Genomic DNA, 14,810 nt, shown 5'->3' on the forward strand with positions numbered 1-14,810 from the left:
CTGCTTGTTATTTTATGGAAAATTCCCTTTATTTCTATGCTCTCCAGTGTTTTTAATAGGAATGGGTGCTGTATTTTATCAAAAGCTTTTTCTGTATCTATTGAAATTATCATATGATTTCTATTAGTTTTTTTATTGATATGGTCATTTATGGCAATAGTTTTTCTGATATTGAAACAGCCTTGAATTCCTGGTTTAAATCCCACTTTGTCATAGTGTATCATCTTGCTGATAAGTTGTTGTAATCACTTTGCTAATATTTCATTTAAAATGTTTGTGTCAATATTCATTAGTGAGATTGAGCTGTAATTTTCTCTGTTTTGGCTCTTCCTGATATCAGTATCATATTTGTGTCACAGAAGGAATTTAGCAGGACTCCTTTACCTATTTTTCCAAATAGTTTACATAATACTGGAATTAATTGTTCTTTAAATGTTTGATATAATTCATTCGGAAATCTATCTGGCCCTGGAGATTTTTTTTTTTCTTAGAGAGTTCATTAATGGCTTGTTCAATTTATTTTTCTAAAATGAGGTTATTTAAGTAATTTACTTCCTCTTCTGTTAATCTGGACAACTTATATATTTTTAAATACCCATCCATTTTGACTAGATTATCAAATTTGCTGGCATACAGTTGAGCAAAATAGCTCCTAATTGTTGCTCTAATTTCTTTTTCACTGGTGGTAAGTCATTTTTAATTTTTTGATGCTAATAATTTATTATTTTTCTTTTTTTTTTCTAATTGAATTAACCAAAGATTTATCTATTTTGTTTTTCATAAAACCAACTCTTAATTTTAGGAACTTGGTTCAATGGTTTTCTTAAGTTTCAATTTTATTAATCTCTCCTTCAGAGAGATTCAGAATGTCTAATTTGGCATTTAATTGAGATGGTTTAATTTGTTCTTTTTCTGGCTTTTTTTGTTGTACGTCCATTTCAATAATCTCTTCTTTCTCTATTTTATTTATCTAACTACTTAGAGATATGAAATACCCCCTAAGAACTGTTTTGGCTGCATCTCATAGGTTTTGATATGTTGTCTCATTATTGTCATTCTCTTGCACGAAATTATCAATTGTTTCTATGATTTATTGTTTGATCCACTCATTCTTTGGAATTAGTTTATTTTACAATTGGTTTTTAGTCTATTTTTCTCTAGCCCTTATTAAACATAATTTTGATTGCATTGTGTTCCAAAAAGGAAACATTTACTATTTCTGCCTTTCTGCATTTGATTGTTTTATGCCCCAATACATGGTCAATTGTCATATAGATGCTATGTAATACAGAGAAAAAGATGTATTTCTTTCTGTCCCTTTTCAATTTTCTCCAAATGTCTATCATATTTAATTTTCTAGGATTCTTTTAATCTTCCTATTTTCTTGTTTATTTTGTGGCTAGATTTGTCTAATTCTAAGAGGGGGAGGTTGAGGTCCCCAACTAATACAGTTTTGTTATCTATGATTATTATAATTGGCTTAACTTCTCTAAGAATTTAGATGCTCTACCACTTTGTACATATACATATCATCAATACTACTTTATTGTCGGGGGTGGAGCCAAGATGGCAGAGAAGGCACTTGCTCTTTAAGCTCCTCTTTTGCCTTCAATACCAATCTTTGAATTTAGCCTCAAAAATAGTGCTTGACTGGGGAAATTCATGAAGATTAAAGGTGCAACAATTTACCAATTGAAGATAATCTGGAAGACCGCCAGAGCATATTTGTCCTGAGGGATGGGAAAAGAACAGAGGCAGGCAGGGAGATAGGAAAGTCTGGAGTCCTGAGCAGACCAGGGACGGGGGTAGCCTCTGTGGCTAGAAGAACAGTGGAAATGACCCTGCCATTGGTTGCTTTGCCTTGATTGTAAAGCTGCGGACCAGCACAGAGATTAGAGCCGGAGGTACAGGGTACTCTAAAAACGCCAGAACTGTACCCGCCCCTCCCCCCAACCTGAAGTGACTCAGCATACCAGTGCAACTGTGCAGCTGCACAGCTGCACACTGAAGCACTGCCAGGGCAGCTGCAAATCTACACAGCAGGGAGGTGCAGCCTCTAATCTGCACAGTGGGGGGGCTCAACCTGGGGCTGCAAGACTGTGCTTCTGGGTCAGCTGCTAATACCCACAGCCTTACAGCAACTATGGATTGGGGCAGTGACACTTTCACTGCTCACACTCTTGCCTCAAGGCAGTCATTAATCTGCACTGAATGGTGATAGAAAGGAGTATACTTTCTTCTCAGCAGTTCTTGTAACCTTTACAAAAATTGACCATATATTAGGACATAAAGATCTCAAAATAAATGTAGGAAGGCAGAAATAGTAAATGCTTTCTTTTCAGATCACAATTCAATAAAAACTACATTCAACAAAAAGTTAGGGGTAAATAGACCAAAAAGTAATTGGAAACTAAATCTTATCTTAAAGAATGATTGGGTGAAATAGCAAATTATAGACACAATTAATAATTTCACTCAAAATAATGACAATGATGTGACGTCATACCAAAATTTGTGGGATGCAGCTAAAGCAGTAATAAGGGGAAATTTTATATATTTATAGGCTTACTTGAATAAAATAGAGTAAGAGAAGATCAATGAATTGGGTTTGCAACTTAAAAAGCTAGAAAAAGACCAAATTAAAAACCCCCAGTCAAATACTAACTTGAAATTTTAAAATTAAAAGGAGAAATTAATAATATTGAAAGTAAAAAAAAAACTATTGAATTAATAAATAAAACTAACAGTTGGTTCTATGAAAAAACCAATAAAATAGATAAATCTTTGGTAAATCTGATCAGAAAAAGGAAAGAGGAAAATCAAATTGTTAGTCTTAAAAATGAAAAGGGGGAACTTTCCACCAATGAAGAAATTAGAACAATAATAAGGAGTTACTTTGCCCAACTTTATGCCAATAAATTTGATAACCTAAGTTAAATGGATGACTACCTCCAAAAATATAGGTTTCCCAGATTAATAGAGGAGGAAGTAAATTGCTTAAATAGTCCCATTTCAGAAAAAGAAATACAACAAGTGATTAATCAACTCCCTAAGAAAAAATCCCCAGGGCCAGATGGATGTGCATGTGAATTCTACCAAACATTTAAATGCTTTCTTTTCAGATCACAATTCAATAAAAACTACAATCAACAAAAAGTTAGGGGTAAATAGACCAAAAAGTAATTGGAAACTAAATCTTATCTTAAAGAATGATTGGGTGAAATAGCAAATTATAGACACAATTAATAATTTCACTCAAAATAATGACAATGATGTGACGTCATACCAAAATTTGTGGGATGCAGCTATGCTATATAAACTATTTGAAAAAATAGGGAATGAAGGAGTCCTACCAAATTCCTTTTATGGCACAGACATAGTAGGTTGAAAACTGAGAAAGAAAACAATAGACCAATTTCCTTAATGAATATTGATGCTAAAATCTTAAATAAGATATTAGCAAAAAGACTTCAGAAAATCATCCCCAGGATAAATACACCATGATCAAGTAGGATTTATACCAGGAATGCAGGTTTAATATTAGGAAAATTATTAGTATAATTGACCATATTAATAATCAAATTAACAAGAACCATATGATTATCTCAATAGATGCAGAAAAAGCATTTGATAAAATCCAACATCCATTCCTACTAAAAACGCTTGAGAGTATAGGGATAAATGGACTATTCCTTAAAATAGTCAGGAGCATATATTTAAAACCATCAGTAAGTATCATATGTAATGGAGATAAACTGGAACCTTTCCCAGTAAGATCAGGAGTGAAACAAGGTTGCCCACTATCACCATTACTATTCAATATTGTATTAGAAATGCTACCTTCGGCAATAAGAGTCAAGAAAGATTAAAGGAATTAGAGTAGGTAATGAGGAAACCAAACTATCGCTCTTTGCAGATGATATGATGATATACTTAGAGAACCCCAGAGATTCTGCTCAAAAGCTTTTAGAAATAATCCACAACTTTAGCAAAGTTTCAGGATACAAAATAAATCCACATAAATCCTCAGCATTTTTATACATCACCAACAAAATCCAACACTAAGAGATACAAAGAGAAATTCTATTCAAAACAACTGTCGAGAGTATAAAATATTTGGGAATCTATCTACCAAAGAAAAGTCAGGAATTATATGAGCAAAATTACAAAACACTTGCCACAAAAATAAAGTCAGATTTAAATAATTGGGAAGACATTAAGTGCTCTTGGATAGGCCGAGTGAATATAATAAAGATGATAATACTCCCTAAACTAAGCTATTTATTTAGTGCTATACCAATCAGACTCCCAAGAAACTATTTTAATGACATAGAAAAAATAACAAAATTCATATGGAAGAACAAAAGGTTGAGAATTTCAAGGGAATTAATGAAAAAAAAAATCAAATGATGGTAGCCTAGCTGTACCTAATCTAAAACAGTAATATAAAGCAATAGTCACTAAAACTATTTGGTATTGGCTAAGAAATAGACTAGTTGATCAGTGGAATAGGTTAGGTTCACAGGACAAAATAATGAACAACTGTAGCAATCTAGTGTTTGACAAACCCAAAGATCCCAACTTTTGGGATAAGAATTCATTATTTGACAAAAACTGCTGGAAAACTGGAAATTAGTATGGCAGAAATTAGCATGGACCCATACTTAACACCACATACCAAGATAAGATCAAAATGGGTCCATGATTTAGGCAAAAAGAACGAGATCATAAATTAATTAGAGGAACATAGGATAGTTTACCTCTCAGACTTGTGGAAGAGGAAGGAATTTGTAACCAAAGGAGAACTAGAGATAATTATTGATCACAAAATAGAAAATTTTGATTACATCAAATTAAAAAGCTTTTGTACAAATAAGACTAATGCAAAGAAGATTAGAAGGGAAGTAACAGGGGCAGCTAGGTGGCGCAGTGGATAGAGCACCAGCCCTGAATTCAGGAGGATGCAAATTCAAATCTGGTCTCAAACACTTAACACTTCCTAGCTGTGTGACCCTGGGCAAGTCACTTGACCCCAGCCTCAGGGGGGGGGGGAGGGAAGAAGGGAAGTAACAAACTGGGAAAATATTTTTACAGTTAAAGGTTCTGATAAAGTCCTCATTTCCAAAATATATAGAGAACTGACTCTAATTTGTAAAAAATCAAGCCATTCTCCAATTGACAAATGGTCAAAGAATATGAACAGACAATTTTTGGACAATGAAATTGAAACTATTTCCACTCATATGACAGAGTGTTCCAAACCACTATCGATAAAGAGAAATGCAAATTAAGACAATTCTAAGACACCTCTGCACACCTATCAGATTGGCTATGATGACAGGAACAAATAATGATGAATGTTGGAGGGGCTGTGGGAAAACTGGGACACTGACACATTGTTGGTGGAGTTGTGAAAGAATCCAATGATTCTGGAGAGCAATCTGGAATTATGCCCAAAAACTTATCAGATTGTGCATACCCTGTGATCCAGCAGTGCTACTACTGGGCTTATATCCCAAAGAAATACTAAAGAAGGGAAAGGGACCTGTATGTGCCAAAATGTTTGTGGCAGCCCTTTTTGTAGCATCTAGAAATTGGAAAATGGATGCCCATCAATTGGAGAATAGCTGAATAAATTGTGGTATATGAATGTTATGGAATATTATTGTTCTGTAAGAAATGACCAGCAGGATGAATACAGAGAGGCTTGGAGAGACTTACATGAACTGATGCTGAGTGAAATGAGCAGAATCAGAAGATTGTTGTACACTTTAACAACAATACTGTATGAGGATGTATTCTGATGTAAATGGATATCTTCAACAAAGAGAGTAGATCTAATTCAGTTGCAATTAATGGGCAGAATCAGCTACACCCAGAGAAGGAACACTGGGAGATGAGTGTAAACTATTTGCATTTTTGTTTTTCTTCCCAGGTTATTTTTCCCTTCTGAATCCAATTTTTCCTGTGCAACAAGAAATTCGGTTCTACACACATATATCGTATCTAGGTTATATGATAATGCATTTAACATGTATGGGACTGCCTGCCATCTAGGGGAAGAGGTGGAGGGAAGAAGGGAAAATTCGAAATAGATGTGAGTGCAAGGGATAATGTTGTAAAAAATTACCCATGCATATGTACTGTCAAAAAAAGTTATAATTATAAAATTAATAAAAAAATGTAAAAAATAAAAATAAAATAAAAAAAAATACTTCTTTGTCTATGATACTCTTTAACAAGATGCAGTTTCCTTTCTTATCTCTTACTTAGATCTATTTTTATTTGTGCTTTATCTGAAATCAGAATTGCTACTCCTGCTTTTTTTTTTTTTTTTGATTCAGATGAAGTGTAATAAATTCTGCTCCAGCCTTTTACTCTTACTCTATCTCTTTTTCAAATGTGTTTCTTGTAAACAACCCATTGTAGGATTCTGGTTTTTAATCCATTCTGTGATTATCAGTTGAGACCAATTCATATCAGTTTTTGAGTTTTCTTCTGTAGACATTTTCTCCTCTTTTGAATTGGTGTTTTGGTCTTCCCTGTTACCATAGTAGCTTTCATTGTTAATGTTTTTTTCTATTACTTACTCATTTTCTTTTTTATTTATCTTTTGTGCTTTTCATGGTTGAACTCTACTCCTGAGATTAAAGGGGACACTGTCCCAAGCTTCCTATGCAGCTCTGAACCTTGACTTTTAGCACAGGGTCCCTTGTGTTTGTGATGTTTTGCTCACAGCAAGGGATATTCCTACCTGTTCTTCCCAGAAAACAGCCCAATTTCCCAGAATTTGCCTTCTGAGCTAGAACTGGAAGCTGCTCCATGGGTCTGCTCTGCTACTGAGCTAGGACTAAGTCTCAATTGCTGATATGCTGTGATTAAGACCCTCTTACTGTCTTTCCCAGAGTCTATCTGTCCTGGGCTAAACACTCCTTTCGCTTCGTGAGGCTGACCTTCCTTGAAGTTCTTCCAATCTATCTTGAGCTAAAAAGTAGTTTCATTCTGTCAAATTCTGTTCAGAGGCTTGGTTTCATGTGGTTTTCCAGGGAAAGTGGGAGAGTTCCAGCAGCTTCCTGGCTTCACTCCATTATCTTGGCTCTGTCCCCTGAACTTTGATATCCATTTTTCTAAAGTGGACTCATTGATCTAGAGTACTATGAAGCTGGTATAAGTTTTACAATAAAGTCTATCTAATCTAGTCAACAAGCTCCTATGCCTCTTAAAAGGTGTGAATGGATAACCTCATGACAACAAAATGGTTACTTGCAGGAAGTACCACGCCATTATCACCAGTACATATGTTCCCACTATGATGAACTCTGATGAGGTCAAAGAAAAACTTTGAGAATGAGGCTTGTCAGGCCTTCATAATGTGCCAAAATTTGTAATTGTGGGTGAATTTAAATTAAGAGTAGATACAGATTATTAGACATGGCAAGGATTCCTTGGGAATAATAGTATTAGAAAAAGCAACAATAATAGTTACTACTGAAGACTTGTCTCATGACCTTATCATCAACACTGCTGGTATTTACCAAAAATCAACAAAACTTCATAGCAAACATTTGCATTTAACAGATTGTATCATTGTAAGGAAAAGAGTGACAAAAGCAATTTGGAGCCTAGAATACGGGTTTGATCATAGACTTATCATCTCCAAGCTAAACAATGACATTCTATGAAAGTGGTGGCCCTAAGGCATGGCAAATGCCAGAAGAATTAATGTCAACAGATTAAAGGGCTTCTGTGTGTGAAAACAGTTTATTACTGACTTGAAGAGAAAACCAAGTCAACACACTGAAGCAGAAATGGAGTGGGAAACTTTGAGACATATGGTGTACGATACTGCATTTACTCAGCTAGGTCAGAACCCTCATAAAAAATCAGTATTGGTTTGATTAAAATTAAGCTACAAAATGAAAAGCAAGAACTCTATAGGATCTACCAGAAGGATAGTTTATTTGTCTCTTAAAAGGCATCATTTAAGTCCATCAAAAGAAAAATACAAGCAAAGTTTTGAGAGATGTAGAATGCTTGGCTCTGGAAAAAGGCCAATGAAACTCAGTTTTATACTTATAGTTACAATCCAAAGCATTTTTATGGTGCTCTGACTGCTATTTATAGGCCAAAGATCTTTGATGCATCTCAAATACTCAATATTGATATAGTCACACTGAAGAGTGTTAAAGGGCATGATCCTGAGAAAATGAGCTGAATACTTACGTAGTGCTTTCAATAGGCTGCCATCAACCAAATTTTGAAACCACTGACTGTTTGCCTCAGATAAAAATAAATCTCTCTCTAGATGAACTTCCAGCTAAAGAATTTTTGAACGCCATTAGGGTCCTCTTGTGTAGCAAAGCACCTGTTGCTGATTTCACTCCATCAGAGGCATACAAGGCAGGTGGGCCATTCTGATCACATAAAATCAGACCGGAATCCTCTGGAGTATATAGTAAGAGAAGGTTATCTTCCACAGAAGATAAAGCATACCTCCAATGTCCATCTACATACAGAAAAGGGTACAAGTTGTCCTGTGACAACTAAGATGGGGAAAGGAAGAGCAGAAGGTTTTCTCTTAGTCATTACTATGATGATTCTTGTCAAAGACCTCTTGAAAGAGATTCTTGTCAAAGACCTTCATCTGAAGGATGGTCATCTACCCAGGAACCAAGGTAGCTTCTGAAAGGATCAAGGAATAGTTTACTTGGTGTTTGCTGCCCAACAACTCCATGAGAAATGCCAGGATAAGGCTATTTTCTCTAAGAACCAGGATATATATGCATGTATGTATATGTGATTGGTTTCCAATATATAGAATGCAATATACAGGTCTTGAGTATGTGTGTCAGAAATAAGGTATCCTATGCCCAAAGGGCAATAAAATTATGTAACCTCTGATCCAGCAGCATTACTACTGGGTTTGTATCCCAAAGAGATAAAAGGAGGGGAGAAGCCACATGTGCAAAAAATGTTTGTAACAGCTCTGAATGGATGCCCATCAGTTAGGGAATGGCTGAATAAGTTATGGTATATTCATCTCATGGAACAGTATAGTTCTATAAGAAATGATCAGCAGTATGGTTTCAGAAAAGCCTGGAAAGATTTACATGATCTGATGCTAAGTAAAGTGAGTATAACCAAAAGAAAATTGTATACAGCAACAGATGATACAGCTGTGATTGCCTTGGTTCTTCTCAACAATGCTGTGATTGATTGTATTGCTTTGACTTTTTATTTCATGGTATTTATGTTCACTTAGTTTTCTTGGTTCCTTTAGTGGCATTTAGTTTTCTCAGTTACTTTAGTGACATGTAAATCTCTCCTTTCAAATCAGTACAGTGAGCCTTCTAAGTAGTTTGTATAAGGAAATTAAGTCAAACTACAATCTATTTAACAAGGTTGGCCTCGTTAGGAGATATATATAGATATAGATATCTATGTCTATATCTATATCTATATGAGATTATGGCTCTGTTTGTACTCTTTGTGCCTCTCACCCCACCCCTATTGTGCATCTCATAGTAGACTATTATTATCCCCAGAAATCCCTAACAGCATTTAAGTGACTCTGGGTATTGAGAAGCCTAGGATAAAAGGGGTCATGTTACATTAAAAATAGTATTAGTGATTCTATTTTGTTTTTAGCCACCATTCTGTGAAGCTAAGTTTCAGCTGCTTGTAAGTCACTTGATTTTGGAGAACTCACCCCCTCCCCTCCAAACTGTCACTTAATTTAAGGAATACCACAAATTTGCCCTTCTCCCTTACCTCAAGGTTTCCCAATTTCTACCCCAATAAGAAACCTAGGGTGGTGTCTCAACCTCTACAGCCTATTTTTCCTGTTTTATACTCCCTGCAAACTATATATTAATTATGTAGAAACTAATGGTCAATGTCTTTGGCTACCAGAAGTCCTATATCCCATTTGTTTATGCAACTACACATATTACTAAATAAATAGTTGTCTGTCTGTAATTACCTGGTATCTTTATTCCACCACAACACATATTATTTTACTTAAAATTACCTAAAATTGCTGAAAGATGTGAAAATTGCTGCATATTTTCTATAGCCACTGCTCTACTGGCATCCAGAAAAGTTGAATTCTTGTATTTTAGATAGTCTTCAGTAGTGGAATCATTAATATCTAAACAGAAAAAAAGAAAAAAAACTTGCAAAGAACTCCAAATATATAATATGAATTCTTCCCCACATTTTCTGATATTCTCATTTTATACCCTCTCCTACAATTAACAAGATTCTATACCAGAACAATATGTTTATGTAATAAGAGTGTCCCATACAAATGCAAATGAAGAGGGTTTGTGTGGATTTGGGTGTGGGGTGGGTGTGAGTGTGGAGTGGTTGTGGGCCATATTATCTTTATTGGTTTATAAGTCCTGAACTCACTGAAGGAAAAAAATCCTTCAATTTTTCTTAGATCCTACAAGTATTCTCAAATTATTCTGATTTCAGGTTTATAGTTAGTTAAACAATTTAAATAAATGAGTACCATAAGCCAAGTACTTAAATCTTTCAGAAAGACTGGGAGTGTTCTGAAGGATGGGCGCCCAGATGTGGACAGGATGACAGATTTGAATAGAATGACCCTCAAAGGGTTACATATATAATGGAGGATTTTCCAGTGAAAGCCAAATTCTGGTGAGGATCCAGTCAAAACCACTATGTTGGTGGAACCACAAAGGTTCATCTTTTCTCCTAAAACTGAATTCCTAAATTTTCTTATTCTGTTAGGGATCTACCATCTTCTCAGTCATCCATTATTAAACCTGAGTGTATCATCTTTGACTTACCCCCACATCTGAGCAGTTGCTGTGCTTTATTGAATCTACTTTTATAATATGCATTATCTTTATCCTTCTTCTCTGTTTACACAGTTACTCCCCTTGTAAAAGCTCCCCTTATTTCTCATCTTCATTAATGCATTTCTATTGCTCTGGCCTCAATTTCTATCTTTTCCAATCCATCCTCTACACAAAGGCCAAGATAATCTCAAGGAATAGATCTGTCATACCTGTGTCTAAAAGTCTTCAATAATTCCTTGCTGCCTCTAGTATAAAATATCAACTTTATTAGTATGGCATATAACATCCTTTACATTATGAATACAATCCAGTGTAAAACCAAATTTATCTCACATTTCCCTTCTCACCTGAAAACTCTCCTCCCCTGAATATTTCAGGTGATGAAAGAGTACTTAAACTATCTTCAAAGCTGGTAGTTTCTAAACAAAAATCCGTATCAGATCTCAGAAGAGACAGAGAAATATCACTTGATGAAGTTATACCTGTATAACAAATATAAAGGATCATGTAAAAGGAAACACACATTTTAAGACCTAAAAATATGTTAGAGGTAGCCATATTTACAAGAATAGGTATTCAGTGAACATGGACCAAGTCTGAAGAAAGGAGCTGGGCTAGAGGTAAGGTATACTGCTTCTGACAACAGAAGGAAATTATTTTGAAACCAGTAGATTATGCCTGAAAATTATGTATTCATTCAGTAAAATGCTCTTGTGAGATTTGAGATGCAAATGTATTATGAGAGTTGAAAAATTGTAGCACTTGTCACAGAATAATAAAATTATTCATACTAATATGCATTAGTCATCTTTTAAAGCCATGCAACCAATTTAGTATTACCAATAGAATTTTACTTTTGAGAATGAAAATGCAAGTGAGATAAGCTACTATTTCAAAATGATACAAAAGTACTCTTTTCCTCCTAGCTCCTGATCTGTAACTCTATAAATTACATTACTTTTAGGAAATTAGTGCAAAGGTGGGTATTTGTTGATTGGGAAATGGCTGAACAAAATATGATATAAGTGTATAGGGAATATTATTATGCCATAAGAAACAAGAAATAGGAAAAATTCATAGAAACTTGAAAGATTAGTACAAACTAATACAAAGCAAAGTAAAGTAGAAGAAAATAATATTACAAAATGACCATGATGATGTAAAGGAAAATATTCCTAAAAACTATTAGAACTCAGATCAATTAAGTGACCAAATTTGACTCCAAAAGGCTATTAATGAAAAATATCTCTGGTATCTCTGACAAGAGAAGTAGTAATCAATAAGTATGGAATGAAATATAAGCTGTTACAGTTTTAATCTTAAAACTATACTAAGATTTTTGGGATACCTTGTTTGGTCAATATATCAGTTTGCCCTAATTAACTGTTCTTTGTTATAAGAGAAGGTTGTGTTTAGTGGGATAGGGAGGAGGGGTAATATTGCGAAAATACAAAAAATATAAAAAAAAAAATTAACAAAATATTTTAAAGGGGAAAAAAAACATTTATGAAGAATCAAATTTACCTGAACTTATTTGAGTGTTAACTGGATTACTTTCACTTTGGAGATCAGTCATGGATTCCTACATGGAATAAGAATTATAGAAATGATACTGTCAACTAAAATCATTAAATATTTCTTTTGAGAACAAAAGGCAACAAATGCACCTTTATTCAATGTGGCATACATATTAGATAGAATCAATTTCTTACTTATGAGCATAAATAATAACACATTAAATCTTTAATACTTTTTTTTTACATACATTTTTTTCTTATGAACTTCATTACAGCTTTATGAAGTTGAGCTATTATTACTTCTTTAAAAAGGATTACATATGAAGAAATTGAGACTGAAAAAAAAAGCTAATTAAATGCGAGTTGCTCAAAATTATTCAACTACTAAATACCAAAGCCAGAATTTCAATAAAGGTCTGACTCATGTTCCTTACACCATTTACTATGTCATCTTGCTTCTCAAATGCAGAATCATCTGTAATTCATATTGAAAAAAGATCTGGTCAATATTTTTCCTAATTAACCCCTGAAGTCTATAAACAATGGGATTTCCCAATATAATCTCTAACAACAGCTAAGATACACATAAACTGTCATGGAAGGTACTATGGCTTAATGGATATAACCAGACTGCAATCAGGAAGATCTTAGACACTTTTTAGCTGGACAACTGAGTTAGCTTCTCCAGGCCTTGGTTTCCTCATCAAAATAGGAATTTTATTGTTATAAGGATTAGGTGAAATAAAGTAAAATGTTTTTAAACTTTTAAAATTCTACATATGTTAGCTGCTGTGTTAAATTTCATTAAACTACTTTAATTGCTTTAATCAAATGTTCTTTAAACTAAAAAATAATGAGGAAAAAAATTGCCTATGTAATTCTATCAAAGTAGATGTTGAAGAGAATAGCTATAATAAAGAAGGAAAACACATGAGACACCAAGAAACAATTCCAATGAGGATAAAAGCAGCAACTGTTTGAAGATACTGATGGGACTATATGGATGCCAAGGATTGGGGGGGGGGTGTTAAGGGAAGGGCTGAAATGATCACTTATAGCAGAGACAAGGCAGACCTGCACAGTTCTTATTTTCTGTCAAAAAAGATGACCCTTGCTTTGGAAATGACAGAACAAAAATAGCTAACAGGGAGGAGAAACCCCAGATAAATAAAGAGATCAACAAGAGCATCTAATTGGTTTTGACAAATTCAAGATATAACGATCCTGAAATAATTATATTCTTGGGTAGCAAAGACACTGTAAAGTGCTATACAAAAGGATCGGAAAATGGGAGAGGTACTTCAGAATTGAAGAAAGAAAACAGTTGAAAGTGAAGAAGAATTAAGAGGCCTCTTCATGAAAGAGGAGAGTATAAAAGCTGGCTTGAAGCTTAATATAAAAAAAAAAATAAGATCTTGGTATCTGGTCTCATCATTTCTGGCAAACAGAGAAGTAAAGGAAGCAGTGTCAGATTTTATATTCTTAGGTAAAAGATCACTGTACTGATTATAGCCCAAATTAAAAGATGTTTGTGCTTTGGAAGGAAAACTATGGCATATCTGGATAGTATACAGAAAAAAGAGATAACTTTGCCAACAAAGCTCCATAAGAGTCAAAACTATGTTTTTCCCCCCTCAGTAATGATATACAGTTATAAATTGGACTATAATTAAAGCCAAGTAATTACAGGATTGATACTTTTGAATTGTTCTAGAAAAGACTTCTGAGAGTCCCTTGAACAGCAAGGAAATAAAATCAGTCAATACTTAAAGAAATTAATTGACTATTCACTGGAAGGTCAAATACTGAAGCTGAAATTTAAATGCTTTGGTGATATAATGAAAAAAGATGACTCACTGGAAAAGACCTTGATTTGGAGAAAGATTAAAGGCCAAGGGAGGAGAGAATAGCAGAGGATGAGATGGATTCTGTCATGGAAGTAACAAACATGAACTTGCACAAACTTCCAGATATAGTAGAGGGTAGAAGGGCCTGGAATGCTATGGTTCGCTGGATCCAAAGCACAACTGAACAAGAACAAGAATGAATTGTAGGCTGGTGAGCTTGACTTTACAGATTCTTAAAGAGATGATTAGAAAACATCTAGCAAAAAAGTTCCAACAAAGTCAGGTCATGTCAGACCAATATTAATTCCTTCTGTGACAGGATTTTTAAACTGGTTGATCAGAAGAATGTGATAACTTACCCAGATTTTTAACAAAATATGTCATACTGATCTTTTAAAAGAAAAACCTGTGGGAAAATGCCAACTAGATAGTGATCTTATCCCAATCTACCAATTCAATCTCAATGGATTTTATTCCAAATTTACCTACTCACATATTTTATTATTTTTACTGACTTTACCATGTCTGGAATGCATTTTTTTTTAAATTCACATCTGACTCAAAATCTCTCTTTTCAGTTAAGATGGATCCCAAGCACCACCTTTTACCTGATCCTA

The 14,810-nt window shown here is 34.2% G+C and overlaps 1 protein-coding gene across 8 annotated transcripts in view; it reads right to left on the reverse strand.

Annotated features, from left to right (window-relative positions):
- Positions 1-14,810, reverse strand: part of MEIKIN (meiotic kinetochore factor) — a 130,546-nt gene that overhangs the window by 101,718 nt on the left and 14,018 nt on the right. For 7 of the 8 annotated variants that reach the window (XR_012485485.1, XM_074285134.1, XM_074285133.1 and 4 more), the window contains exons 4-6: positions 12,354-12,411; positions 11,177-11,311; positions 10,031-10,150 (exon numbers count right to left, since the gene is read on the reverse strand). Coding sequence is in view for 7 of the 8 variants with exons in the window: in XM_074285134.1 (XP_074141235.1) it covers positions 10,031-10,150; positions 11,177-11,311; positions 12,354-12,411 (313 nt within the window). In the remaining variant the exon portion in view is untranslated. Of the gene's footprint in view, positions 1-10,030; positions 10,151-11,176; positions 11,312-12,353; positions 12,442-14,810 lie in introns of all 8 variants that reach the window. The other variant, XM_074285138.1, reaches the window with a different exon arrangement.

This window comes from Sminthopsis crassicaudata, chromosome 2 (genome assembly GCF_048593235.1).
Source record: "Sminthopsis crassicaudata isolate SCR6 chromosome 2, ASM4859323v1, whole genome shotgun sequence".
Lineage (NCBI taxonomy): Eukaryota > Metazoa > Chordata > Mammalia > Dasyuromorphia > Dasyuridae > Sminthopsis > Sminthopsis crassicaudata.